This window comes from Hemiscyllium ocellatum, chromosome 7 (assembly GCF_020745735.1).
Source record: "Hemiscyllium ocellatum isolate sHemOce1 chromosome 7, sHemOce1.pat.X.cur, whole genome shotgun sequence".
Taxonomy (NCBI): Eukaryota; Metazoa; Chordata; class Chondrichthyes; order Orectolobiformes; family Hemiscylliidae; genus Hemiscyllium; species Hemiscyllium ocellatum.
This window is the reverse complement of record NC_083407.1, coordinates 7134304-7148784: the sequence shown is the minus strand read 5'-3', so window position 1 is coordinate 7148784 and position 14481 is coordinate 7134304. Positions and strand designations below refer to the sequence as shown.

Genomic DNA, 14481 nt, shown 5'->3' with positions numbered 1-14481 from the left:
ATTCAATAGAAATCTGGAATGAGCTAGTCAGTGGTGACCTGGTAAGCACTTTTGATAATCGTGTAAACCCATCTGGTTCACTAATGTCCTTTTAGGGAATGAAATCTGCCTTCCTTACCTGGTCTGGCCTACATGTGATTCCCCAGAAATATGCTTGACTGTTTACTGTGCTCTTGCTAATTAGGGGTGGGCATTAGCCACAACTTCAATGTCCCGTGAACAAATTTTTAAAAAACAATTCAGCCCGTTGTATCTGTACCAGCTCTCTATGGTGCAGTCCACTCAGCCCCATTCCCCTGTGCTATCCCTGCAGCCTCTGGAAATTTAATTTTCTCTCAAAATCATTAATTGTCTCCCACTCAGCACCTTCACTTTGCTTCAAAGCCTCAACAGAAACTGAAAAAATTTTCACTCTTATCCAATTGTTCACACACACATCCCCATATTTTCTTAGATTATTTAACCAGGTGCCAACAGACTTTATAAATGTACTTGAATTAGCTAATCTCAACCAGGCTGGTTCCAACTGGCCCAAGCATCTCTAGAATTAGTAGTAATCAGGCAAGGCTGCATCTATGATGCCACCTATAGCAAGGAGAGGCTTGAAAAACTAGGATTATTTTCTCTCAAGTGGTGGAGACTCAGTGGAGACTGAGAGGAGACTTAATAGAAATTTATGAGAGACATAAGATTGACAGTCACAATCTTTTTTTCTCCAGAGTTGAAATGTCTAACACTAGGAGAAAAGCTCAAAGGAGGGCAAGTTTTTTATTAAAGAGAGGGTATCAGTATCTGGAGAAAGTGAGGACTGGAGATCAGAGTCGAGAGTGGGGTGCTGGAGAAGCTCAGCAGGTCAGGCAGCATCCGAGGAGCAGGATAATTGATGTTTCGGGCATAAGCCCTTCATCAGGGATGAGGCTTGTGGGTCGAGGTTGAGAGATAAGTGGGAGGGGGTGGGGTTTGGGGGAAGGTAGCTGGGAAAGCGATTGGTGAATGAAGGTGAGGGAGAAGGTGATAGGTCCGGAGGGTGGTGCCAAGTTGGAGGCTTGGGACTGGGATGATGTAGGGGGAGCGGAAATGAGGAAACTGTTGAAATCCACATTTATCCCGTGTGGTTGCAGTGTCCCAAGGTGGAATATGAAACGTTGCTCCTCCGGGGGATTGGGGAGGGCGGTCTCCCAGCAACCCCCCCCCACCCAGTGTCTGAACACTTCAACTCCCCCTCTGTTAAGGACATGTAGGTCCTGAGCCGCCTCCACTGCCAAACCATTATCACCCAACGCTTGGAGGAGGAATATCTCATATTCCGCCTTGGGACCCTGCAACCACACGGGATAAATGTGGATTTCAATAGCTTCCTCATTTCCCCTTCCCTCACATTATCCCAGTTCCAAGCCTCCAAATTGGCACCACCCTCCAGACCTGTCCATCACTACTACCTCTGACCTATCACCTTCTCCCTCACCTTCATCCACCTATTGCTTTCTGAGCTACCTTCCCCCAAACGTCAGCCCCAGCCCACGAGCCTCATTCCTGATGAAGGGCTTATGCCCAAAACGTCGATTCTCCTGCTCCTCAGATGCTGCCTGACCTGCTGTGCTTTTCCCGCACCACACTCGCGACTATGCTCAGTGTCTGGAACATGCTGCCAGAGATGGTGGTGAAGGGAGTTACGATTTGGGTGTTTAAAAGACTTTTAGATAAGTTCATGAATACTTAAGAAACTGAGGGATATGGGCCAAGAACAAGCAGAAGGGAATAGTTTAATTTGATGTCATGTTTAGTACAACATCTTGGGCTAACAAGCCTGTTCCTGTGCTGTATAGTTCTATGTTCTATACCACGATAGAGACATTGACTAGGTAATGTGTTTGTGATCCTTATTGATTGATGGATACTGTGACAACTTGCATGATTTCCACAAAATAGCAGCTATTGGCTATTTCAAGTCCCTGTGAGAGGGCATAGTGTGGCTTGCTTTAACATTTCATCCAAGCTGTGAAGAGTGCAGTGCTCCCTCTTTACTGCCTCTTATCAGCATAGCACTCCTTCAGTACTGCTCCTCCAACACTCCGGCTGCCTCACTGAGCTGTTGTGTTTCTCACAGAGCAGCGCTCCCTCAGCGCTGAGTGTGTCAGCCTGGATTTTGTGCTCAAGGTTCAGGTTTGGGACCAAAACCGACCACCTGTCTCGGAGGCAAGTGTGCTAACCACTGACCCTGGGATTACAATGTGCTGTCTCAAATCACATTTCTCAGCTATATAGCTGCAGTTCTCAAGGAAGGCCAGCCAGCAGCTTGACAGAGTGGGAGGGAAAATGTAGCACGCCCTGTGTCTGTGGAGTGAAGATCAGCATAGTGAGGTTTAATCTCCAGTTCAGGGCTGCATGTAAATTGCATCCTGGTGGAATTCAGTACCGACATTGAGTGGCGTTTGATGTGACCATCAATTCTTGCTCCTGATTATGACACAGAAAACACATTCCAGTTCATGGAATTTTTTTTTCCCTCCTGCAGACATGGTACGGGAATTGACCCCAAGATCAATCAGTAACCTGGAATCCATCTCCTTCACCCGCATGGACCCACAGCACAAACTCTGGTAAAGCTCCAAGGATTTCTGTCATTTTTATCTTTCTCCTGCCGCGCTGCTATTTGTTGAGGTTGCTGTTGCTGAGGATATCAGACTGGTAAAGTATATATTTTTAAAAACCCTGTTTACAATGAGAGCCATGAAATGTGAAGAGCTCAGAGAATCTTACACTTCAGAAGGGGGCCATTCAGCCCACTGTGCCTCTACTGTTCATAAGACCATAGGAGTAGAAATTAGGCCATTCAATTGTGGCTAATAGGTTTTCAACCCAATTTTCCTGCTTCCTCTCCATAACCTTTGATCCCGTTGGCAATCAAGAGCTTATTTAACTCTGTTTTAAATATATATTCAATCTCCAGCCTTCTGTGGCAATGAATTCCACAGATTCACCACCCTCTGGCTGAAGAAGTTTCTCCTTATCCCCGTTCTAAAAGGGCTTCCTTTTACTCCAAGTCTGTCTGTACCTTTGGGTCTTTATTTCTCCTGCCATTGTGGACTTTGGGAAGATGTTTCCGTGTCCAGGCCATTCGGTATTCTGTAAGTTTCAATCAGATTTCCCGGAGTCCTCAATCATTCCTCACATGTTAAGCCTTTGAAAGAGCCCTCCAATTACTCCCTATACCCCTGCTCTTCCTTCAAAACCCCTCAAATTTTTCTTCTTTGAGTATTTATTTAATCCTTTTTGGAAGTTTGTATTGAATCTGTTTCCACCACTCTTTCAGGTAGTGCATTTCAGATCCAGCACAGGTTTTTATTTTTACTTGGTTCACACCAACTTAGCCACCTTAACCAATTCTCTTGGTTATCAGTCCTCCTGCCAGGAGAGAGAAAGTCAATAAGAAAATATCAAACCTCCTATGATTTTGAATGTCTGGATTCTCCCCTTGACGTTCCGAGTTGTAAATAGAGCACTCCTGGTTTCTCCAGTCTCCCTGCATCCACTGAAGCATCTCATCTCTGCCATCAGTAGAAACACAGTGGTTACAAGAACAGGTCAGGAGCTGGGAATTCAGCAAGTAACTCGCCTCCTGACTCCCCAAAAGCCTGTTCACCGTTTACAAGGGGCAAGTCCGAAGTGTGGTGGAATGTTCCTGTCCTCTGACATGCTCTTGTAACCACTGATTACATGCCAAGTCCAATTGAGTTTCTGATCAATGTTAAGTCCCAGATTTTAATAGTGAGGGGTTTATTGGAGATAGTCATAACCTGACACTTGTTGGTGCAAATGTTATTTGTCAGCGCTAGCCTTGATATTATCCAGTCTTGTTGCACTTGAGCATGTATCTGAGTATCTCCTTCAGTATCTGAGGAGTTGCAAATGGTGCTGAACATTGCAATCCTCAACGAGCATCCCCTGATATTAGAGGGAAGGTCATTGAAGCAGCTGAAGATAGGTGGGGTAGGGCACTACCCTGAGGAACTCGTGTAGAGATGTCCTGGAGTTGAAGTGACTGACTTCCAACAACTGTATTGTTTCATTGTTCCTCTGAAATGCCTTGCTAAGTTTTACTGTTGAAGAGGGCTGGTTAGCTTAGTTGGCTGGATGTCAAGCAGTGATGCAGAGTGACTCCAACGGTGTAGATTTAATTCCTGCACTGGCTGAGGTTACTAAAAGGACTTCTCAACTTCTCCCCTCGCCTGAGACATGGTGAGTCTCTGGTGAAACCACCACCAGTTGTCAGTCTCTCTCCAACAAGAAAAGAGTCTGGTAGGAATGTGGCCACTTTAGTTTTCTGGTGAAGGTACCATATGCACACTTGTTTCATTTGCTGTTCTGTTATAATCCTTATAATATAATCTTGTCTAATTCCTGGCACCTTTCTGTCCTGCAGGCCCCTTATCTGTGAGCATCCAGCTGCTGACTCACCGGACTATCAGTGTCCCAATTACCTGTATGTGCTGGCATTCCTTCTCGAAGGTAAACCACCGACAGTGGGTGGGAGGTGGGGACAATTGTTTATGTAACTGACATCAGGAATGGTCAATGTTTGCTACCATTAAACTTGGTTAAATCAATTGTGTAGGACACTGGCACAGCAGGAGGCTATTCAGCTCATTGTGAAGGTTATGGGGAAAGGTAGGAAAGTGGACATGAGGGTCAGATCAGTCATGATCCTGTTGAATGGTGGAGCAGTTCAAGGGGCTCATGGGCCTACTCCTGTTCCTATTTCTTATGGAGAAAGAGCTACCCGACACAGTTCCCCTCTCCAGCTCTTGGCCTGTAATCTTGTGGTTTACAGCAATTCAAACCCATATCTAAGTGTCTATTTCAACTGTTTTGAGGATTTCTACTTCTACTGTCATTTTAACCAATGCGTTTCCAACCCCTACCCCTCAACCAATCTTCAACCCAGAGCCCATTGTGTGAATAAATTATTCAACTCGCCACAAGTGCTTCCACCAAGTTACATCGTTCCATTCTCCCGAGTTATTTGCCCCCTATTAAGGGAAATTGATCTTCCCAATCCATTCCCTGACGGCCCCTGCCTCATTGTTTGAGACACCTCAATCAAACCTTCTCTCAGCCTCCACTTGTTTTGTCAAATGTAGACCCCGATTCACTGATCGGTCTTGATGGTTGAAGGTTTATCCTAGAAACATAGGAAAAGGATTAGGCCATTCAGCCCCCTGGGTTCGTTCCTCTACTTACTAGCTCCATATACCTGCCTTTGACCCATATCCCTGAATATAGTTGCTGATCAGAAATCTATCTACGTCAAATTTAAAATTAACAACTGACCCAGTATCCACTGCTGTTTGTGGAAGAGAGTTCTAAATCCCTCCCACCCTGTGTGTGGAAATGCTTCCTAACATCTCTCCCTGAATGGCCTGACCCTCATTCTCACACTATGCCCCTAGTTCTAGAATCCCAAACCAAAGCTGAAATAGTTTATCTTTATCACCTTTCTTTTCCTGTTAATATCTTGAAGCCTTCAATCAGATCACCCCTTAACCTTTTAAACTCGAAAGATCTAATTTGTATCATCTTTCCTCAACATCTGAAGTCCAGGCAGTTGATGGCCTAGTGGTATTATCTCAAGATTATTAATCGAGAAACTCCGCTAATAAGTCGTCATTATTCGATATGTGGGAAGCTTTTAAAAAGAGATTATTAGAGTTCACGAGAGATATGTTTTTGTGAATATGAGGGACAGAAATGGTAAGCTTAGGGAACAATGGATGACAGGTGAAATTGAGAAACTAGCCAAGAGGGAAAAGGAATCATACATAAGGTCTAGGCGACTGAAAACAGATGAAACTTTGGTCCTACATTCCCGATATCCTTCCAATCTGTAACGAGGAATTAAGAGGGTTGAAACCTGAGCAAACCGGTTAAGGAAATTCCCAAAGCCTTTTATTCATATATAAGGAGCAAGAGGGCATCTAGGGTAAGGGTTAGCCCACTCAAGGACAAAGGAGGAAAGTTATGGGCAGAGTCAAAGAAATAGGGTGAGGTTGTTAATGAATACTTTGCATCAGTATTCACCGAGGAGAGGGACATGGTTGATGTTGAGGTTAGGTATAGATCTTTGATTACTCTAGGTCAAGTCAGCATAAGGAGGGAGGAAGTGTTTGGTATTCTAAAAGGCATTAAGGTAGACCAATCCCCAGGTCCGGATGGGATCTATCCCAAGTTACTGAGGAAAGCGAGAGAGGGGAAATAGCTGGGGCTTTAACAGATATCTTTGCAGCATCCTTGAACACTGGTGAGGTCCCACAGGACTGGAGAATTGCGAATGTTGTCTGTCCCCTTGTTTAAGAAGGGTAGCAGGGATAATCCAGGTAATTAGACTTGTGAGCCTGACATCAGTGGCAGGGAAGCCACTGAGGGATAGGATACGTTCCCATTTGGAAGAAAATGGGCTTACCAGTCAATGGCAACATAGCTTTTTGCAGGGAAGGTCATGTCCTGCAGACCTAGTAGAATTCTTTGAGGAGGTGACAAAGTTGATTGATGAGGGAAGGGATGTGAATGTCATGTACAAGGACTTTAGTAAGGTGTTTAATAAGGTTCCCCATGGCAGGGTGATGAAGAAGGTAAAGTTGTATGAGGTCCATTGTGTTCTAGCTAGATAGATAGAGAACTGGCTGGGCAGCAGGAGACAGAGTGTGGTAGTGAAAGGGAGTTCTCAAAAATGGAGAGCTGTGACGTGTGGTGTTCCACAGGGGTCTGTGCTGAGACCACTGTTGTTTGTGATATACACAAATGATTTGGAGGAAGGTATAGATTGCCCTGTGGCTGAACACTTCAACTCACCCTCCCACTCTGCCAAGGGCATGCAGGTCCTGGGCCGCCTCCAATGCCAAACCCTTACCACCCGATGCCAGGAGGAAGAACACCTTAAACAAGGGGGCTGCATTTGCTATACTCCAGAATTCTGGCACTGTTCCTGTCGACAATGACGACATAAAGATCAAATCCAAAGGCTCAGCAATCTCCTCTCTGGCTTCGTAGAGAATCCAAGGGTAAATCCCATCCGGCCCAGGGATTTATCTATTTTCACACTTTCCAGAATTGCTAACACCACCACCTCGTGAACCTCGATCCCATCTAGTCTAGTAGCCTGTATCTCAGTTTTCTCAACCTCATTGTCTTTTTCCAGCGTGAATACTGAGGAAACATTCATTTAGCACTTCCCCATCTCCTCTGACTCCACGCACAACTTCCCACTACTATCCTTATTTGGCCATAATCTTTCTCTCGTCATTCTTTTATTCCTGATGTACCTACAGAAAGCCTTAGGGTTTTCCTTGATCCTGTCTGCCAATGACTTCTCATGTCCCCTCCTGGCTCTTAGCTCTCTCTTTAGGTATTTCCTGCCAAACTTGTAACTCTCATGCTCCCTAACTGACCTTCATGTCGCATCCTAACATAAGCTGATCTCTTCCTCTTGACAAGAGATTCAACATTTTTGATAAACCACGGATCCCTCACTTGACTACTTCCTCCCTGCTTGACAAGTACGTACTTTTCAAGGACTTGCAGTAGCAGTTCCCTGAATAAGCTGCATATTTCATCCCCCTGCTGTTTCCTTCCTCATCCTATGCATCCTAAATATTTCCTTATCACATCATAATTGCCTTTTCCCCAAGCTATAACTCTTGCCCTGTTGTATATACTTGTCCCTTTCTATCACTAAAGTAAACATAACCGAATTGTGGCCACTATCACGAAAATACTGACCTACCTCCAAATCTAACACCTGGCCGGGTTCATTACACAGCACCAAATGCAATGTGACCTCTTTTCCACCCCCCACCCCCTTGTTGGCCTGTCTACACACTTTGTCAGGAAACTGTCCTGCACACATTGGACAAAAACTGACCCATCTAAAGCACGTGAAGAATAGTATTTCCAATCAATATTTGGAAAGTTAAAGTCCCCCATAACAACTACTCTGTTATTCTCATTTGATATCTCGCTGATATGAAGTAGCTTCCTATAGGAAACTAGGAGAAAGTGAGGACTGCAGATGCTGGAGACCAGAGCTGAGAAATGTGTTGCAGGTCAGGCAGCATCAAAGGAGCAGGAGAATCGACGTTTCGGGCATAAGCCCTTCAGGAAATCCTGAAGAAGGGCTTATGCCCGAAACATCCTGCTCCTTTTATGCTGCCTGACCTGCTACGTTTTTCCAGTAACACATTTCTCAGCTCTTATAGGAAACTGGCCAGGGAGCCAGAATGTGGGAAACATAGACTTTGCTGTTAGAATCAAGCCATTTCCTATCTTACAAGGACAGATGGAGTAGGTTGGACCTGTACTCACTGGAGTTTAGGGGAAAGGAGAGTGACCTTATTGAAATGGATAAGATTCTTCGGGTACCTGAAGAGAAGATGTGGAAAAGTTGCTTTCCTCTTGTGGAAAATCTTGGACCAGAGGATGAAATCTCTGAATAAAAATAATATTATTAAAGATGAGGAATTTCTTCCTCCAAGGATTGTGAACCAATGGAATCCTTTACCACAGGAGGATGTTGAGGTTGGGTCATAAATATATTCAAGGTTGAGTCAGATTTTTAATCTGAGAAAGTCGAGGGTTACGGGGAAAAGGCAGAAAAATGGAGTTGAGGCTTATCAGATCAGCCAAGTTCTCATTGAATGGAGGAGCTGATTCGATGGGCTGAATGGCCTAATTTTGTTCAGTTGTCTCAGATCTTGATTCTGCAACACCTCTGCAGAGAAAAAATGTGGAATTGTTTTCCACAAACAGCGCTAAACTAATTTTAATTTTAAGATTGGACATTGATAGATTTTTGTGGGTTATGGAGTTAAGGAACATGGTCTTCAAATGTGGAGCAATCTTGAGTAGAGAATGGCCTCTCATTCCTATCCCCGATGTTCCTACCATCCTTGCTGAGTCAACATTAAAACCATGGTTGTATTGGTTGAATTTTGTCTCTTTCCCCAACATGTTTATAGATGATGATCTTTCTCCGGTGAGTGTGGTTGCTACCTCAACCACTATCTACTTATTGGTGGAGGACCATCAGTGGAGGAAGGTGATGGGCGAAATGGACAATCCTTTGCCTCAAGAGGTTCCAATGAAAGAGAGCCAAGCCATCAGTGATATCAGCTCAGTCAGCCTCTATCAATCTGCTCCACATGACATCCAGCTCCGGTTCTACCATGAGGTACCATTTTCAGCTTTGGTTCAACCATTTTCCCCATCCCCATTGAACTGTCTCTGTTCCCCAGTTTTGGCCGTTCATCAGGACCAATGGGGAGCAGGCCTGTTCTTTGGTAATGGCGTTCCTAATCCTAAAGTTTTCCTGTAGTGTTCATTTTATTCCCACTGCAATCATTCCAAAGAGCACCTTGTCTCTAGTTGGTGAGACTTGATGTATTCATCATTCTTGGTGCCATTCTAACATTGGCACTGAGGAGATTTACCCTAGGTCTAACCCTGCCTCTCCCTGTTTGATGGGGGGACAGTGTAGAGGAAGCTTTATTGAAGCTCCTTGCCAGACTCTATGCAAACCATTCAAATCCATTTCAGAAGTATGTACTCTCTCTCTCCATATTATTGACCGTTTCTTGGGTTGGACAATATGATGGGACTTAACCTCAAGAAGGCAAAAGTGAGGGCTGCAGATGCTGGAAACCAGAGTCTAGATTAGAGTGGTGCTGGAAAAGCACAGCAGGTCAGGCAGCATCCGAGGAGCAGAAAAATCGACTCTGTTCCTGATGAAGGGCTTTTGCCCGAAACGTCGGTTTTCCTGCCCCTCGGATGCTGCCTGACCACTCTAATCTTCATCTGAAGAAGCACTATTCTACAACTGGCTGTCTTGATGGGGTTCCCCATACATGTCTCACATAGATGAACTTACGGGTGTGGAGAGTTTTTGTTTTAGGGTGATGGTAGAAATTGAGACAAAGAGGCATCTGTAAAAGGAAGGTTTGGGAAGGGCTTGTGAGAGCTTTGTATCTTCAGTAGATGTGCTGACCTTGGTTTTGTACTTTTGTACTGAAGCAACTTAGACTGTCCTTGGTTGACACTGCAGCTGAAAGAAAATCTGGAGTTCAATAAGAACTTATCAAACCCAAGCCAATATATCACTAACTGAAGTGATGACATTCACAGAGTCATAGAGATGTACAGCATAGAAACAGACCCTTCGGTCCAACTCATCCATGCCGACCAGATATCCCAACCCCAACCCCAGCCCCTGGTGTGGCCACTGGCTTCGAAAAGCCTTGATCATGCTGATGCCCTCTGCTGTCTAATCTGAGACCATGAATGTCATTAGAGATATTGAAACTATCTGTCTTTCTCTTGATCACCATCTGACCCTTCATTGTGTCCCCAGGTAAGCCGGACTGAAAGCACCTGGCATCTGCGGACCGAGTGTGTGGAGCTGGTGAAAGCTGTAGTGGACTGGGTCCAGGAGCCATGGAAGGAGATGTTCGGGGTACCACTGAATATTGCTGTTCACCAAACGCTGAACTAGACTGGGAGATGGGAATGTGTTAAGCCCAAGGTGCTTGTGATCAGAAGGGATACGTGAGAGGGTGTGATTTTCATGAAATGACCAGAGGTTGATTCCTGCTGGTGGGAAGGGCTTGTATTTAGGCTTTACAAAGGGAATGTTGCAATCCCTGTGGATTAATGACTGTGATCATGATGCCCTGCCTCATGTTGAGTTTTTGCCTTGTCTCTCTTTTTGTCCGTCACCTTTTATACAAAAGTGTTTTTTTTTTATTTTAAGTTTTCCATCCTGCTGATAGTGGGACAGATCCCTGGCATCAGCCACTCTCATCAGGGGCTGCCCTGACCCTCAGTGCTCGCAAGAAGGCTTGTTCTTAGAGTGGCCAATGGCCAAGACTCTTGTTTCCTCCTTTCCTGCTTTTGTTTGAGGGGTTAGTTGGTGAGTGTAATTTAGTTGAAGCCTGTGTAGTGTTCAAACTCATGAACTGATTGGGGAGAAGGGAAGGAATTTGAGGTTTATTGACCTGTACTGAGTTGCAATTGGGGATTTTGTTTTGCATCTTAACCTCACTTACTTGGTTGTGGTAACAGTCTCATTAACCAGTGCGCACCATGGGGTTGCTGCTCTGGTTAAGGAGGGGGCTGAGATGACCTCTCCTCACTGCACCACATTATATACACTTGGTGGATCATTCTGCGCCCACTTCCTTTCAATAGTATGTTGGGAATCCCAATCCCACTGCCACAGAGCTCCCATGTTATCCACGTTTGAACAGCCCCATAGATTCCCATTGTATCCCAGAGCACATCTCCCCCTTAGAGAGCTCTTTGCTGTCACTCCGAGTTACACAGACTCCCTTCTAGTCCCAGGCCAGGCCTACCCAGATGAATGTGGTGCCTACCTCCACTCGCCCGCTGGGTGCAGTCAGATGGAATCGTGAGGAGGATGGGATAGGCATTGGCGAAACCAGAAAATGTTTGTTCTGACGTGATTTCCAATACTTAGTTTTAGCACCATCACCACTTCTACCCCCCTCAGGGTAGCTAATCTGCTTCTCGCAGTCCTGTTTGTGTCCAGTGTTGTATGAATCAGGTGTGGGTGCACCTTTATAGATTACTTGGAAATTCCTTCAAGACAAACTAGTATCTGAGTTGAAGCCAAGCAGCAAATGACAGTCTAGGAGGCCAAGTCTTGTTTAACTACTAAACCCTGAATAGAGGGAGTGCAGCTTATAGTGAGGTGGGGGTCGCAATCCCTGCAAGAGGCAGGATAATTCACATCTGTTCTCTGGACTCCAGGATGAAGGATGGCTGGTCCTGGGTGCAGAGTATACCGTTGTCTGAAGTTTATCTACACACCCACTCTCAGCACAGGAAACATTGGGGTAATTCTAACCCCTCAACTGGATTCACATCTCCACCAACTTGTTTCAGGCCCTGTGTCACCACAACTGCCTACAGATGCAATGTGAAGTGATACATATTCCTTGTCTGGTTTTCTCCCCCTGCATTTTCTTCAGAGTGCTTCCCTGCTCTTTGGTCAGTGATCAGCTTGCTGGGTGGATTAGCTGTTGCACAGGACACTGCTGTGAGTGCCTCTTCTCCTGAATCCTGTGTATGATGTAGAGACAGAGGCACACATTTCCTTAAGACCATTGGTATTGGTGAGACAGCTCTCTAGTTGCTGCCAGCTTTTTGCATTACATGACTCGTTCTTCTATTGGGTATTGCAGACTCCTCTGTTCTGTCCCTTAGTTTACCTGGCAGGTGGTGAGGCTATTGCCAGTGAGCATGCTTGTGGTTCTGTGCCATTGATCATTGTGTTGTCTTCCAACCCTCACCCCTTCATACCCACGCGGTTGGCCGCTTGCCATTGTACCAAAGGCTCGGACGTGTCTGTGCAGATTAATGCGCTGACCACTAGTTGGATGCCAGACAGGACAGAGGGTCTGAAGACCCCTCATCTCACTATGCACACAAGCACATACTCCCTGACCTAGTCAGAGAGCTTAACGTAGATGATGATCACGGGCACTGACTGGTGATCGCAAGGGGGCATCGGGTCCAACTGTTCTTTGAATCACTGGCCAAGGTTGCCTGGAGGTACATGTACTGATCTGCTGGGGATAGTAGACAAGCTCCTTTGGGACAATGCTACTTATTGCACCTACCCCATCAGATAAGGCCATATCTTCTTCACAGGAAGAATTTTAGATGACCCATTTTGTTTTTAATCTATTTGCATTGAAACTATGGAGTGGAAGTAAGTACACTCATTACTGGGTGTGTGAACTGAGAATTTGTACAGTAGACCAAGCATGTCTGGACTCTTGCACTGAAGCCAGGAATGTATTTATCTTTAAAAGTGGATTTGCTATATGCACTGTGATTGTTTAAGTTGTCTATCCTGTATTTTTGATAACTGAGAATAAATATCAATGTGAAGCTGCTGCCCTGTGATCGCTGACTCCTGTCCCAACTCGCAGCTTGCCTCAAATACAGTTCCAAGGGAAAATTTCAGTAAAATCTTCATTCTTTTTCTATGTTGTGTACACTAATGGTTCTTAAGGGGTTAAAGATTACGGTATATTGACTCCACTGTTTTACTAACGTCACGTCTGGGTAAAAATCAGAAAGGTTTCTTCTAACTTTCAGAATCTGTACCAGCTCCCAAAGTCCTAACGATTATCCGCACAGTTGCCCTTATTGCTATTATGCAATGAGCCTTTTTTTAGATTACTTACAGTGTGGAAACAGGCCCTTCGGCCCAACAAGTCCACACCGACCCGCAACCCACCCATACCCCTACATTTACCCCTTACCTAACACTACGGGCAATTTAGCATGGCCAATTCACCTGACCCACACACCTTTGGACTGTGGGAGGAAACCGGAGCACCCGGAGGAAACCCACGCAGACACGGGGAGAACGTGCAAACTCCACACAGCCAGTCGCCTGAGTCGGGAATTGACCCCGGGTCTCAGGCGCTGTGAGGCAACAGTGCTAACCACTGTGCCACCGTGCCGCCCTGCTAGCTTTGTATCATCTGCAAACCTAGAAACAATTCCTTTGTCTAAATGGTTAATGTATAATTTTTTTTAAGATTAGATTTTCTACAGTGCGGAAACAGGCCCTTTGGCCCAACCAGTCCACACCGACCCTCCCAAGAGTAACCCACCCAGACCCATTTCCCTCTGACTAATGCACCCAACACTACAGGCAATTTAGCGTGGCCAATCCACCCTAACCTACACACCTTTTGGACTGTGGGAGGAAACCGGAGCACCCGGAGGAAACCCACGCAGACACAGGGAGAATGTGCAAACTCCTCACAGAGAGTCACCCGAAGTCAACCCGAGCCTTGTCGAGTACAGTGCCAAATCTGTAAATACTCTCCAGAGATGTAGCTCTATTTCCTATCATTCATCACTAGATAGGCACAAGCAAAGTCAAAGGAGGATTGGTGGCAGTAAGCTGCCTCAAACAAGCCCTTACCCAGTACCACTTACTGCGAGAGATGGCAAATACCACAAGGTTCCAAAGCAGTCATCAAAGTAAACATATCTGTAATCTCCATGGAGACCGTCACCACTTCCCCACTGGTCTCCATTAGATCCCATTCCACCAACACAATCCATTGTAAAACAATCCTCCACCTTTTCAAATATTGTTTGAGATTCCGTGGAAAGGTCCAATAGCTAAACTAAATCCCAGTCTCACCCTGAGTCCTTTGTATCAGGCGTAGTTGTGGTGTTTATAGGGTTCAGTCAGGGAGTCTGAGTTGATGTGGCCACATACATTTTTATGTGTAGCCTAGAGTTATGATTGGTGTTAAAGGCTCCAATAGCAGGAGGTTGGCACTAGATGATGATGCTCATTTGAAGAGCAGAATCATATACAATGACATGAATGGCTTCCTTCTGCATTGGAACAATTGAGATTCTGTGATTAAACATCTCTTC

At 45.3% G+C, this 14481-nt stretch overlaps 1 protein-coding gene across 2 annotated transcripts in view; it reads left to right on the top strand.

Moving 5' to 3' along the window:
• stk11ip (serine/threonine kinase 11 interacting protein) overlaps positions 1-12966 on the top strand; it is a 127261-nt gene extending 114295 nt beyond the window's left edge. For both annotated transcript variants that reach the window (XM_060828238.1, XM_060828237.1), the window contains exons 23-26: positions 2516-2600; positions 4424-4509; positions 9012-9223; positions 10400-12966. In XM_060828238.1, coding sequence (XP_060684221.1) covers positions 2516-2600; positions 4424-4509; positions 9012-9223; positions 10400-10540 — 524 coding nt within the window. In that variant the 3' untranslated portion in view covers positions 10541-12966. The remainder of the gene's footprint in view (positions 1-2515; positions 2601-4423; positions 4510-9011; positions 9224-10399) is intronic.
• The last annotated feature ends 1515 nt before the right edge of the window (positions 12967-14481 follow it).